This window comes from Anopheles darlingi, chromosome 3, assembly GCF_943734745.1.
Source record: "Anopheles darlingi chromosome 3, idAnoDarlMG_H_01, whole genome shotgun sequence".
Lineage (NCBI taxonomy): Eukaryota > Metazoa > Arthropoda > Insecta > Diptera > Culicidae > Anopheles > Anopheles darlingi.
Window position 1 is genome coordinate 63,119,209 of NC_064875.1, and position 13,756 is coordinate 63,132,964.

A 13,756-nucleotide genomic window follows, 5' to 3' on the forward strand; every position below is an offset into this window, starting at 1 on the left:
CTACAAGATCATGAAGTATCTCGCAGTTTTACTCTTGCTGGGATTGTTGGCGTACGCCGGAGTAGAGGGTGTTCCGGTTCCCGAGGAAGGCAAAGAGGAAACAACGACCGAAGCCGCTAGCACTACAACGGCTGCTGCCGATAGCGCTACAACGGATACAGCGAAAGGAGACAAACCGGGCATCGGTAGCCCTCCTTCGTTTCTGAAAAACATCATAGACAAGGCCATGAATTCCTTACCTCCCAACATCAAGGAACGGATTCAGGTGATCGGACTCAATTTTTAGTCCATCCGGCAAACTATTTTCGGATGCGCCGCAGCACGATGATCCAATAAATCACATCAAATCTTACCCTGTTATACTTGACAGTGTTTTTTATTTTATTTTTTGTTCGTTTGTTTGATTCCTTCTTCATAATTTAAACGCCTGCATGACAATCAAACCAAGACGTAAACATACTCGTGCGATACACCCAAAAGGAATTCATTGTAAATACAGTTAAATCAGTTAAATATCCGTTTGTGGAGCGTGAGAGAGCGCTTTGCATAAGAGAACACATATCTGGGCAGAGCAATGGAACTATATGACTATGCCTATGCTACCTAGCGTGAAGACGACAATAATGGAGGTGTAACCAGACCGGCTCGAAAATTGAAAATTAACTACATGACAGGGTGGTGATGCAATAAATACTTTTTACTTTTCCATTACTCATATCACGACCACCTGTACCATATCCCCGGTTTGCACGATAATATCGCACGAGGAAACCTAACTAAAATCTAACTGGTTCTAGAAGACTGAACTGAAGCTGCCTTATCGAACTGATAACACTACCGTGAAGTGAACTGCGATTCGGCCAATCGTTTGATAAAAACTATTGAAATACACTCACTGTTCCCCGATTATATGGCGTCGTTTAAAAGGAATGAATTGATGCTCTGAAAGAAATACTTTTGTTTTTTTTTTTTCTAAAAAGAAGAAAAGCATCGGCAAAACCAAGCACGAGGCATAATCTTCGTTAATAGCACACTTAACAAAAACCACAAAACCGAGAATGATGCTCTCGCTGGAACACGGTGTTGAGATCATCGAGCCACGGAAGCACCGGTGTGGGGATGGCGGCTCTCTTCACCCTCTCTGACCACAACAAGTAATTAGTGAGCATGTAAGCTGCCGGCCTGCACTCAACTCATAAGTAAAACACGCACAAAATCATCACACTTGTTTCGACACAGTCCTTGTCTGGCTTTTTGCTTTAAACTAACGTCACCATGCCTTAGCATGGTGAACCAAATCAGTACGCACAACTGAAGGGTCACGCATTTGAATAATACTATTCCTCGCAGGATGTTGCAGTGTGTTGTTCTCGATATGCATACACTATACTATGCTAGATCAATCGACTATCGCTAGCGATCCTCTATTGCCTACTCGCTATAGCTACCACCGCTAATGGTGTTCTGCTACTGAACCTAGAGTCAGCATTCGCTTTGCTGCTCTCATTGTAGCTTTGCCGAGGACAAAAAACCTTGTCCTCACATCCGCTCGTAATCAATAAATATCTGCAAATTAGGAGTTTCTACAATTTTGTGGTCGTTCCTTGCGCCTCATACTCTTCAACTCAATCCAAATCTAAAGGAAAAAAATGGCAGCATTTGCTTCGCAACCGTGGCGTGACGTCCAGCAGCTATCCATGTAACGCACCGTAACGCTTGCACTACCAGTGCACTGGGATGAGTTTGCTAGGTTCCCGCAGCTGACAGGTTCGTACGATCCCTTCACAAACTAGGATTTACATTATACAATAGAGAATAGAAAAAAGAGGTTGTGTAGACAACCGACCATGAACGCGAGTAGAAAATGGATATTCCTAAATATGCTAAGGTGCTGTCTGCGTCCCTGCTACTCTTCTGCTTCAACCAACAAGAAAACAAACGCCAATCGTACCACCATTCAACCACATCTCTTGCGTTGCTCTTTTCCTTCTGACTTTCAAAATCAGGCGCGCTCGCTGTCTTGTTATTCACTTGCATCTTAAAACTAACCCTCGATATCTCAATCGATAATGTGCAGCCCCCTTTTTGACTTATATTTTCTAGTGATTTCGCCACTTGTGGATTTCTGTTTTTCTCTACTGAAAATGGAATTTTGTCTCAATTGACAATTTTCTAGCACTGGTTTTATAAAACGCATTCCGATTTGCCTTTCCTCTACGATTTCTCTGACCCCCATGCATACTAAGCGTCTCGTAGGTTGCGTCCCTTTTGCAAGCCTTGCGAAAGTTCCATTGAGATGCCATTGCTTCGGCAGCCACATGAAGGTCATTTCGTTCCTGAATCGCACCGTTTCATAACTGCGGTTCGGTTAAGGCCTTCAATCTACATGATTCCGCCTGATGTGGGCATGTGCAGCATCATCATTAAGAGCACAATGTGCATAACCAGTCCCTGAGCTAGCTAAACAGGACCTTGCCTTTTTCTACTCCTTCTCCCCGCTGGCTACTACTGCTGATGAGATCAATACGATCATGAGTTAAGTTTGCGTAGATGTCAATACAAGTAGTTGAGGTGATCTTACTTCGAATTTTTAAGATAGAATAACTACCTCACATACGTTGGGGCTATTCCTACTGTTCTTCTAATGAATCTCATGAGGTGATCGTACGGCACACTGGTCGTACGGGTTTTGTTTGATTTAGAAAGCTGCAACACATCTGTTCACAGCTGTATTTGGTCGCAAAATCGAACTTGTTTGAAGTAATACTTAAGGAGTTTGTCTGATCTAGGCTAACCTGCCAATTGCGCTCTCTGAGCAAAATACATCATGAGCAAACGCGCGCGCGTGCGTGTGTGAGTCTGTGTGTATGTGTCTGACCTTTGTGTATAATTCGCAAAGGCAGCTCCTTGCAAAGATCCCGGGTACACAAAAAATGCGTAGCGAATAGGCGCTTCCATAAAACAGTCGCTAATTAACCAGCGTTGTGGTTGATCTGCCCGACTATCGAAGCTGGAACTACTTCAGCTTCATCCCATTAATTCGGGTGTATCCACAGCAAGCGTGCGATATGGATTGAGGACAACGCGGTACAACTTTTACCAATATGAGAGTCTGCATTCTGTCTGCGATGATCGCGAGCGGCTTGATCAATGGATGTACCGCGTCCGCAAGTTCCGCTCTCGCTATAGGCCACGCCGTGATCAGAGAGCATAGAGAAAGAGAGCGTACGTTGGGTACTATTTACACCACGGCTTAACAAATCTATCCTACACCCACAGTCACCATTCCCTATTCGAACGGAGAAACCACATTTTAGCCACCATTCCTTCAGCTACCCTCCGATTGACTGTCGACTGTCTAGCTAACGAGCGTTGAACGATTCCAGAAAACCCGAAAAAGTCATATCACATCCAGCAGCATGGCATCCGGGGTACCGGTTCCTGCTACTCCAGCATCTACTTTGCCACAATCGTTGCGGAGCTTTCGACTATCTCGGCACCACTACTTGCCCCCGTCCCAGTTTCCAGCCCATGATAAGCGTGATGGGCACCACCGACACCGGCACCAGCTCGATCTGCTCGGTGATTTAAACCACCACCACTCTCCAAGTCCGCCGCAAGAAGCAACTTCCCATCTGACGGTGCCCCCGTTGCTGCCGGAGTTGCGGCCGTTACCGGTGGAATAGCCGCTGGAAGAACACTACCGGAACCCGTCGTCACTAGCGATCCTTGCTGTTTGGTCGGTGTCGAGGGTTCCTTTTTGTCTCCGGACGAGGAGGAAGATTTATTGCGCCGAAAAAAGTTCAATCCACTCTTCTTGGTGCTGCTTTTCGCTGGTACTGTCGCGGGCACTGGCGTACTATTAGGCTTCGTTTGCTCGCCATCGGTACCATTCTCAACACCATTCGATGTTACGGTACCGGTTGAGCCAGTGGCGTTGCTTAATGCGTTCTGTTGGTTTTGTCCACTACCACCCACAGTGTTGTGAGCAGCATTACCGCTGCCATTACTGTTGCTACTATTTTTCGACGAGCGAAACATCGGAAAGAACGTGTGCCCGGAAGAGGATTTCGGTTCCTTCACCGGTGTTACCGGTGCAGCGGCCGCCGTTGGTGATGTTTGTGGCACTGTTACGGAAGCGGTCGTGGTGATCGTGACGCCCGGTTCCGTTGTTGGCAGTGTAAGCCCATTGGTTTTACCTCCGCTGCCGCCGCCACCAGTTGGCACAGAAGCGGATAACTTCAGTCCTTCGATGTCTCTAACCAACTCTTCGTCACTAGTTGTCATGGTAGCAGCGCCAGTGGTTGCTTGTGAAGGAGGTCTGCTGGTTGTATTACCATTCACCACACCATCGAACGTGTCGAAGGTGGAGAATGATGCTGTCGCTGAGTTCGGTTCAATACTGGTCACAGAGGGATTGCTGCTGCTACTGCTGCTGTTGCTAATTGCACTTTGTTGTTGTTGATTATGTTGTGGCTGAAGCATCGATTGACGCTGCATCGATGGATTAGTAGCTGTCGCTGATGATGAAGCAGATGATGATGATGATGGGAAGCGATTCTGTTGTTGCTGCTCGTATTGCTGCTGAACGAGTGCGTTTGGGAGGTAATCGTTTTGCTGCTGCTGCTGATGATGATGTTGTGGAAACTGTTGCTGGTGCTGCTGTATGCTGTGCTCGTAGCTGGGCGCACTATCCGGACCGAACTCGGTGTAAACAACGAGATTTTCCGGTGGTCCGTTATCCGTGCGGCATTTATCACGGCAAGCCTGTACCGCACTCCACACATCCTTCAGTTCTCCGGACAGATCCCGGTCCTTCAGTATTTCGGGCTTCCTAAAAAACAAACGATCAAACATTCGTAAGTAACAACATCTTCTCGCCGTCAATCGTCCGTGAGTGTTGATTGTAAACCCAAAAACCATAAATCGTGGCAGTGAAGCTTCTACCGACGTAATCGTAATAAAAATGTTCGCAAAAACGTGCACGGATCATAAAGAAAAACCATACGGCCCCGAACAAACCTTGATAGGTGCAGCGACGGATTCATCGCTTCCACGAACTCGCACATCAGATCGACCAGATTCATCCGTTCCTACAAAAGACAACAAAGCATGTAGCACAATCAGCACCGGCTCGTAAAAGCCACCTTACATCACCAAGGAATCGGCTAGGTTTCGGCTCCACCACCGCCAGCACCACTTACCGGTGTGTCGGGACACTTTCGTCCAGCCTTTTTCAGCACCTCGGGGCTGGCCATCACAGCGTAGACTAGGGGTGGCACCTTCGGGCTGCCCGGTGGGATCTGCAAACGAGAACAACAATATCGTGAAAACAGTCGTCAGCGAAGGGTATTAGCGAAGAATAGGCGATGCCCGGCGTTGTTGGACTACAATATTAATCCCGCCTTCTTTTCGTAATCTCTGTGCACACACCACAGCGCCATACCCCCCGGGGGGCAACCCAGGCACACTTGGATGACTTTCTTTCTTTCTTTCGGCTCCCACCGATCCGTGTGCTTTCATTTATCACGCTTTACCGTCGCGGTAAACACACTTGAAAGCGTGAGCATAGTAGTGACGGTGAGCGAGCGCATCATAACTTTATGCCACATTAAATTTCACTTTTACTTCCCCGCAAACCGCACCCGCGAAGAAGCCTCAAGAAGTCGTGCCGGTGTGCGGTGATGCCCACTCTCATCAGACACTTCCGAGACACGCTCATCAGGTCACATTTGTCTTTGGGTGTGCTGGCGCCCCCCTCCCGGCGATTTTTCATGGGGTTTTACTCAATTTCTTTTCCCTGTGGAGCTGAGTGCCGGCCGGTCGGCCGGGCAACAAACAGACAGCGTGATTCAGTCTCACCTCACATTATCGCATTACTTCTTACCCAGTTTTTATTCAATTTCCATTCGCGACGACGCAGTTTTTTGTCGACGCCACTTTGGCTCTTATGCTGTGTTTCGTTTGTTTGCCACACTGCAACTTAATTTCGCGGTCAATTGAGGAAACCTCATCAACCGGCGGGCGCGCACAATGTTTGTTTTACTTACTTTTACTCATAAGCATAATTGCACGCCACGGGATGGCATGGCACGAAACACCCTCACCCCGAAAAAGCGAACGAGGAGGAGTTCGATCGAGAGCAGGGAAATTCCTTTACATTTGCTTCCTTCGAATGGCCAGACTCGGGGCCGTTCGCAAGTTATTAAACGGACGCTCGATAACGCACGAGGGCTAGCGAAGGAGGATCGGTAGAGTGGTGGTGATGGCTCTCTTCTTTGATTAACACACATCCAATTTGTGTGCTTCAATCGATTAGCTACAGCAGTAAATCGGACCGCCCTCCCGTCGATTGATCCTCAAACCGGAAGCGAAAAGCAAGGGCCAGAAACCGGGGAAAACTGTTTAACTAACTATGTAAGCAGTTACTACACTTAAAACTTTTGTTTGGCGATCGAATGATCGGTTGGTGAAACCTTTAATTTCGAAGCGTGCAAAGCTCGATAAGAAAATTATTCATTAATGTTATTCTTTATAAACCTGTTAAATGATATTAATCAAGGTAAGGAATAACATTTCGGAGCTGCATCTTTAATCGATGTCTATTAGTATTGTTTACAAAAAGATCGAGATCAATGAACGATAGATCAATTAATCATTCAACATGAATACGCTCTGCTTGTCCATTTCGGAAACAAACATGATAATGATATCTATAAGAATCTCATAGACGCTATCAAGATTGTATACGTGATAGACGAAGAAGCTTGTTTTAGTCACGAGACATTCGTAAAAAAAGCATGATCAAGAAATAGCTGGAAGCTAAACAAAGGATTCTCCAGGACCGTGACAAAGGATTCGCTGCGCATAAGCGTCACCAGCCCAGTCCAGCCCAGGAGGACACACTGTCTATCTTCTTTGTTTCAGTTCCCGTTACCAGAGAGCGAAGAAGCTGATCAATCGAAACCACTCAATTGAACTAAGGACGCAAGAGATCACCCGAGAGTGATTGCTATTTGTTTTCGCGTTAAAACGCCATCAATACCATAAGCCCCTCGTGGCAATAAAACAAACAAAGCCTGTCCATGTCTCTGTCCTAACGGAAGCGCATCATCATCATCGTCATCAAGACGCGTTCTTCCCGGCGGTTCTCGTTTGCCTAAGTGCCCCTCGGTGAAAGCAATTTTATTTTAAAACAATAAAGCATTTCAGAACTGTCCACCGCACTACTGGCGGCGGCCCTGACCGAGCGACGACGCGAAACCATAAAACGGACCAGGAAGAGTCCATCAGCCGGATCAAAGGTATTTTCCCCTGAGGAGTCTCTTCGGTTCTTCCTTCTTTGTCCTTTCCGAGGTGCGGCTGTAAATCAATACCGCCGCCAGCAAGTGGCCGCTGCAGGATCGCGGAAGGGGGTGACACTTACCTTGCCCACCTTCATGCCACCGTAAAGTGGGATCGGTGCGTCCGGATTGTCCGGGTTGGCGATCCGTGTCCAGCTGAGCACATTAATGAACACCTCCTTGCCATCTAGCGTCTTCTCCTTGATGCACATGTGCGGTTGTGGTGGATTCTTGAATGTTCGAGATGCCCGTGACCGCCGATGGGGAAAGTTATTCGGGATGCCATCGATGGTCAAATCCTGCTGCTGCTGGTGTTGTTGCTGCTGCTGGTGCTGTTGTCCACCGCCACTGGGACCACCGGGAGCACCGGGACCACCCGGAAAGTGTTGATATTCGGCATTCGGTTCATGCTGCTGGTGATAGTCGTGTCTTGGGGAGCTCTGTCGAAGCGCAGCACCATATTCCGGTGCCACATTCATCGTTCCGTGTGCGACTACCGGTCCACTTCCGCTGAACGCACCGCAATTTGATAGTAAAAGCACTTTTTCGAACGCCGGCAAACCAAGCAGGCAGGCAGCAAGAGAGTGAGAGGAAGAGAGGCGTTTTCGGAATGTCCGTTCGACGTCGCTTTATCGATAAAGCTGCTGCCAGGTGTAGGAAGGCCCTGTCTTGCACAGCACGCACCGAGAGCACGTCTTTCACGTCCGTCCTTTCCGTGTGCTCCACTTCGAAGCCGACAACGTGCTTATGTGGCCACACACACTTCACTGGGTACGCTTTTATCAATCGCTTTTGTACTGGCCGTGGCCTTAGTGTGCTGGCAACAGAACGAACACTTCCGCTGTAACCACAACGCACAAACCACAGAGCACCATAGCGCGAGTAGAAAGAAAGAAAGAAAGGAAGAACGTGGAATCCTTGACTTGGTGATTCTTCACTAGCCGACGCACGGGATAACTGGCGAGAGAGCAACAAAGAATCACAGAACCCACCGCACCAGGACAGAAGTCTGTGCAAAAGGGCAAAACAAACACGAACGATCCGGGGTGGGACGACACGAATCACTAGACACGTCTGCTTCCTGCTGTAGCTGCACTCACTCGTCCGTCTTCGCGAAACATAAATGCACCGCAGATCGTAGCAAGCGCGAAACGGTCCCCGATTATGCTGCTGCCGTCGCTGCTCTTACGACACCTTCGTCTCCATCCAATTTCCGGTGCACGCCGCTGTTCTGTGTGTGTGTCTGTTGTCTGTGCGCGACCATCTATCTTTTCGCTGTTCGCTCACTCGCTCGACTGAGTGCATCGAATCACGGGAGGCGCCACCATTGCACTAAAGTTGCATTTTCCTGCGTTTTGCCCGCTGCCAGAGCACACTTTGGCCCGATGATTTTGTAAAAATATTTAGCAAACTGTCGAGTGCAACGCAATCATTCGCATCTCGCGTTTCCACCAACTGCGCTGTGGTTGCTGATACTTCGGTCGTTGGTCTCGTGTCTCGTCGTCGTCTTCGTCTTCAGCGCAGCCGAGGAGGTGGGGAGCTCGTCCAAGCGAGCAATGTCCAAGATGTGCAGCTCGCTGGTCGTTGATGCTGCGGCCACGGAAGGGAAAACCAGATGACTCCGATTGCTTTCTGCCCCTTCCGAGCCTGCCTATTTCTGTGGACGATTCTGGAACGAGAACCAGACGAGAGGCACGATGAGATTATGGAGAATTGCGTCGTCTCGTTGTTTTATGTTGCTACGAACACGGCCGTGAAGGCAGCATAGAATTATGTGGACTCCCTATTTTTGGAGCAGCATTATTGTTTACACGCACCTTCTGGAACACGGCGCACACTCCCCGCTGTTGGGCCGGAAAAACAACAAACCTGCACCTCCACGCCTCTCCGCACTGCGACCACTGGGGTTTCCACCAACACCGCACGCTAACGAGAGGAAGGATCAGGATTTTCTCCGGAATGCTCCCGTTCCCGTACTACACCAGACCACCACCAGGGTGGTTTGCGGTTTTCCACGTCCCGAGCACCGAATCGTCCACTCGCGAAAACGCCACAAACTCTAGGGAGGACCGCGCTCTTCCCGACCCCGTGAGCTGCTCGTGCGGTGAAAGTTATGCTTTTTATGCTGCACAACACACGGCGAGGAGAAGAAAAAGAAGACGACGGAACCTTTTTTAGGAATTCCTTTTCCTCCGATCTTTTCTGGTTGAGATCCACGCTAGGTGTCGATGCTAAGTCCGAGTTTGTTTTTATTCGGCGAGACACACACGCGCAACTTCACGCACACACCCTCAATTCGCTGTGTACACACGAGTAAACGAAACCCAAGGCACACACACAGTTGCACAAAATATTCGCCGCGCGGTCCTGTCAACGGGTTGTGATCCAGTCGGCTGCGCTGGAAACACTGCCAACATTGGCTGGTATAACTTCGATTTTAGGAAAAAAGATACTAGAAAATGATTAATTATATCAACCATACATTTCCCTTATTTTCCCATTAATTTTTGGAGTATTTCTACGATTAACAATAAGAGTTTGAAAGAGTTTCAACAAAGCAACCGATACAATTTAACGAAACGCGTTGCAGGGAAGATTGCATGCAAAGCACAGGACGGTTAGAAAATTGCACGAAAAACACGAACTGAATTTTAGTAGACGTTTGAATTTTACATTGTGAACAGCGTGGTTAACCCATTTCATTTGCTATATTGTTGTGGATTGTGGGGATCGTCGGTGCTGGTGTGAGGCCCTTAAAGTCGATCATTACCACTGACATTTGCCAAGTCAATGTCTGCTTATGAACGGGCTACGGTGAGCGTGAGTGCGCTGGTACCAAACAGACGTTAACAGCAGATATGGTTCTAGCATCGAAGGCCTGTTTTATTTTGATGCGGATGTGTTTGCATTGGTCATCAAAACATCAAAACATGTGTTTTGAATCGCAAAATCTGGAGACCAAACATCTAGAAATAATCGAGGACCACGTTCTCTTGCCGCACGTAATTATGTTTCCAATTGAAAAACTTTAAAAAATGTATAGAATATGAGAAACGAGTTAAATTTCATGTTTTATTTGTCAATCCATTTGATATGAGATTATCTTACGCGGTAAAACCCGCATACATTAATTTGGCCCCAGCCACTACTTTATCCCAATCAATGCGACGTCCGCCCTTTGCTATCGCTTCTGAGAGCACGGCAGCGATGAGGTTATCTGGATCAACTTCAGCGCTAATTTCAACTGTCGGATCAGTTGGGTCAGCACCTTCCTCTTGCGGCGTTGGTAGAGCGTTTGCGAAGACAACCGTCGCAAGGAGTCCCAATAGGACGAGGGCGAATGAGAGCTTCATGATGACTTTCAATTTGAACCTGAATACGTAATTGACGCTGATTGAAGATCTAGCAGGGTATTTTATACTACCATTCTTCGCAATCTCGACAGCTGTTTGCGACAGCGCAACATTTCGTATGACTTGTCCTTGGAATCTACAATGTTTGAGTTAACACTTCCAGGTTCGCTTAGCAGCAAAGCCCACGTTTATTGCATGGTTGTTTTGTTGTTTCATTCTATAGCACACAAATTGAAAAACAAAACGCTTAACACATAGAATACAGCCAACCCATCCCGACGATAGACTGTTTGTTCAGCTGAAGATTGTACACTGTGAAACTTGTAAGAAGTACTTCTAGGTCAATCGGAACTTCGTCTTGATTAAAAAATAATTAAAGAGGTATATTCATTAAATGTATTACTTTTTTATATTATCATCTACTTTGAGAGGCCTCGTTCCATTTTTTTAACATACATAAGGACAAACGAGCCGTATGTTTGAGGCTTCCAAATGCCTTGAAAAGAAATATATCACCATCGAGAGTGAGGCTGGACATACATAACCCATATTCTTTAGACTAACACCTCCTGGATCAAACGATCCGCAACGATACACCAGCGGCGAAGCTCTCAGTGCTTTCAATGTGGCAACAAAAAGATGACAATTTGTATTTTTGAACTACTGAAAGCAAGTTGTTTTGAAGCGGATCTGTTTGCATTCATCGAAGATTTTGTCTGAGTGATAGAATCTGCAAAGTAAAATCTAGAAATAACCGATATCCGTGTTCAAAAGTTGGTCACGAATCGATTTCTTTCAAGATTAGCGTCCATTCAAATTTTTCTTCTCTTGTAGTTAATGTAATTCAATCACATTTTATTCATCAATAAATTGTACTTTCAACAACATGAGCTGTACTTCATTGAACAACATCTCACGACTTGAGGCCCTCAATGACCAATATGACGCCTTCCAGTACTTTACCCCAATCAATACGACGTTCGCCCTTTGCTATCAATTGTGAGATTACGGCTGGGATGAGGATGTCTGCATCAACATCCTCTTCAACTGCCGGATCAGCACCTTCTTCTTGCGGCGTTGGTAGAGCACTTGCAAAGGCAACCGTCGCAAGGAGTCCCAGTAAGACGAGGGCGAATGAGAACTTCATGATGACTTTCAATTTGAACCTAGATTCGAACATAATAGTGAATCTAATACGTGTAGGGTATTTTATACTACTATTCCTTCGCTTACTCGGCAGCTGTTGTAAAGCACATTCAAAACATCTTTTTTTTCTCAATACAAAAACACATGACGTGTCTTTAGAATTTGACCGTGAAAAGCAGCGATAGTTTGTTTCAGACGTTTCGATACTGAGATTTGAATTCGGGTGTTTTGCTTTTGTAGAACACATATTGAAAAACACAACGCAATCGATAGCATATAGCATATTGACAAACCAGGCTAGCGGCAGATAGTTTGTTCAGGGCTGATAGTTTGTTCAGCGGCAGATAGTTGAATAAGGGCTCGAGGGAGTCTTGGCGAAAACAATGTTTTTTGTGTAGCATCTATCAGCTACTCAAATTTATTACAAAAAATGTTTAATCAATAAATTTCATATTAAATTTTGTCAATTGCGATTGCAGAAATAAGCAAGAATGGTCAAATTAGCATTGGAAATGCTCATTCAAAAATGTTTACATTTAAAATGGAGTTTTTCAATTTAATTCCCTAGCTGCAGAATGAAGATAAGAGATGTGTTTCTCGATATTTCTATCAAAAGATGCACACAAAACATACATTTTCTTCATAACAAAGTTTCCGGAGTTGAATATTACGGGAGTGTTTCAAATCGAGGCTGTATATTGAACCATCTCCAACTGAACAAACAGACCATCTTCGTGCTGATGCCGGAGGCAATTCCCATAGAGATTGGGCATTTTTGTATGGGGTTTGCACGGCGGGGTTTCACTTAATACTGTATGATGCTGTTTTACGATTTCGTTGTTTCTCTAGAGCAAAAAACAAACCCGTTTCTCGGGTTCAAAAAAGTCACTAGAAGTGCTAAACCTATCGATTTGGTTTAGGTTTTAACGGTACAAATAGAAGGACACGTAGTGAGATATTAACACAAAAATACATTGAGGTGTTAAACACGTCGGAACAGCTATCAAATTCCATGTTTGTTGGATGCGAAATATTAAAAATTGCGATGCATCTATATTATCTATTGAATTTGAATCCAAAAATGATGGCAAATTTGAAAATAAAGAAGATGTCCAGACAGACATCTTCATCCTTGCTGCGCTCTCGCAAGTGTTAACAAAAGCAAGTAAACGTGATGATTGGGTAAAATTGCAATGGAAATTAAATGAATCTATCAGTTAATGATTAACTGTAGCCATTAATCGGCCAGCTTTCTGGACCTGCCGTACAAAATGGCCGGTTGAACCTTAATCGGCCACCTTGTATGTCTTTTGTCATACCAGCAAAACACATGTGCTTGAACCAGAGTGCAATCAGAATCATTTCAGTCCAAAATAGGACGATATTTAAGTGTTTCGCTCCTAGAAGCGTTTTACCAGATGCACAGTGTACAATCTTCAACTGAACAAACAGACTATCATCGGGCTGGGTTGACAATAATCGATATGTTATTGGATGTGTTTCATTTTTCAATCAGCTTTCTTCTAGTGTGTTTCTCTAGGGTGATTAAACTAGGGTGTTTCTCCGAATAGAAATGTCTGGAAATGTTAACTCCGCACACCGCAGCATTTCACGGTCAAATTCAAGAGACAAGTCATACGAAATGTTGTATTGGTCGTTTTGCAACAGCTGTCGTGAATGCGCAAGAATGGTAGTATAAAATAGCCTGCTAGATCTTCAATCAGCATCAAATACGTATTCAGGTTCAAATTGAAAGTCAACATGAAGCTCTCATTCGCCCTAGTTCTATTGGGCCTCCTTGTCTTCGCAAGCGCTCAACAAACAGGTCCGACAGGCACTGGTCCGACAGGCACTGGCCCGACAGGCACTGGTCCGACAGGCACTGGGCCGACAGGCACTGGACCGACAGGCACT

General features: G+C 46.0%; 1 protein-coding gene across 1 annotated transcript; it reads right to left on the bottom strand.

The window, feature by feature from the left end:
* Positions 1-483: 483 nt before the first annotated feature.
* On the bottom strand, positions 484-8,171 carry LOC125954438 (mediator of RNA polymerase II transcription subunit 1). Its single transcript, XM_049684789.1, has 4 exons — positions 7,427-8,171; positions 5,205-5,303; positions 5,023-5,093; positions 484-4,834 (listed from the first exon to the last, which is right to left on the bottom strand). The coding sequence occupies exons 1-4, from the start codon at positions 7,820-7,822 to the stop codon at positions 3,457-3,459; spliced, it is 1,944 nt and encodes a 647-aa protein (XP_049540746.1). The 5' UTR covers positions 7,823-8,171; the 3' UTR covers positions 484-3,456.
* Positions 8,172-13,756: the final 5,585 nt, after the last annotated feature.

Excerpts from the sequence above, each read along its gene's own strand:
- LOC125954438 (XM_049684789.1), bottom strand. The coding sequence starts at position 7,822 with ATGAATGTGGCACCGGAATATGGTGCTGCGCTTCGACAGAGCTCCCCA. Across the intron at positions 5,304-7,426 it reads GTGGCATGAAGGTGGGCAAG|ATCCCACCGGGCAGCCCGAA; the intron begins GTAAGTGTCACC and ends TCTCGTTTGCAG. Across the intron at positions 4,835-5,022 it reads CCGTCGCTGCACCTATCAAG|GAAGCCCGAAATACTGAAGG; the intron begins GTTTGTTCGGGG and ends TTTGTTTTTTAG.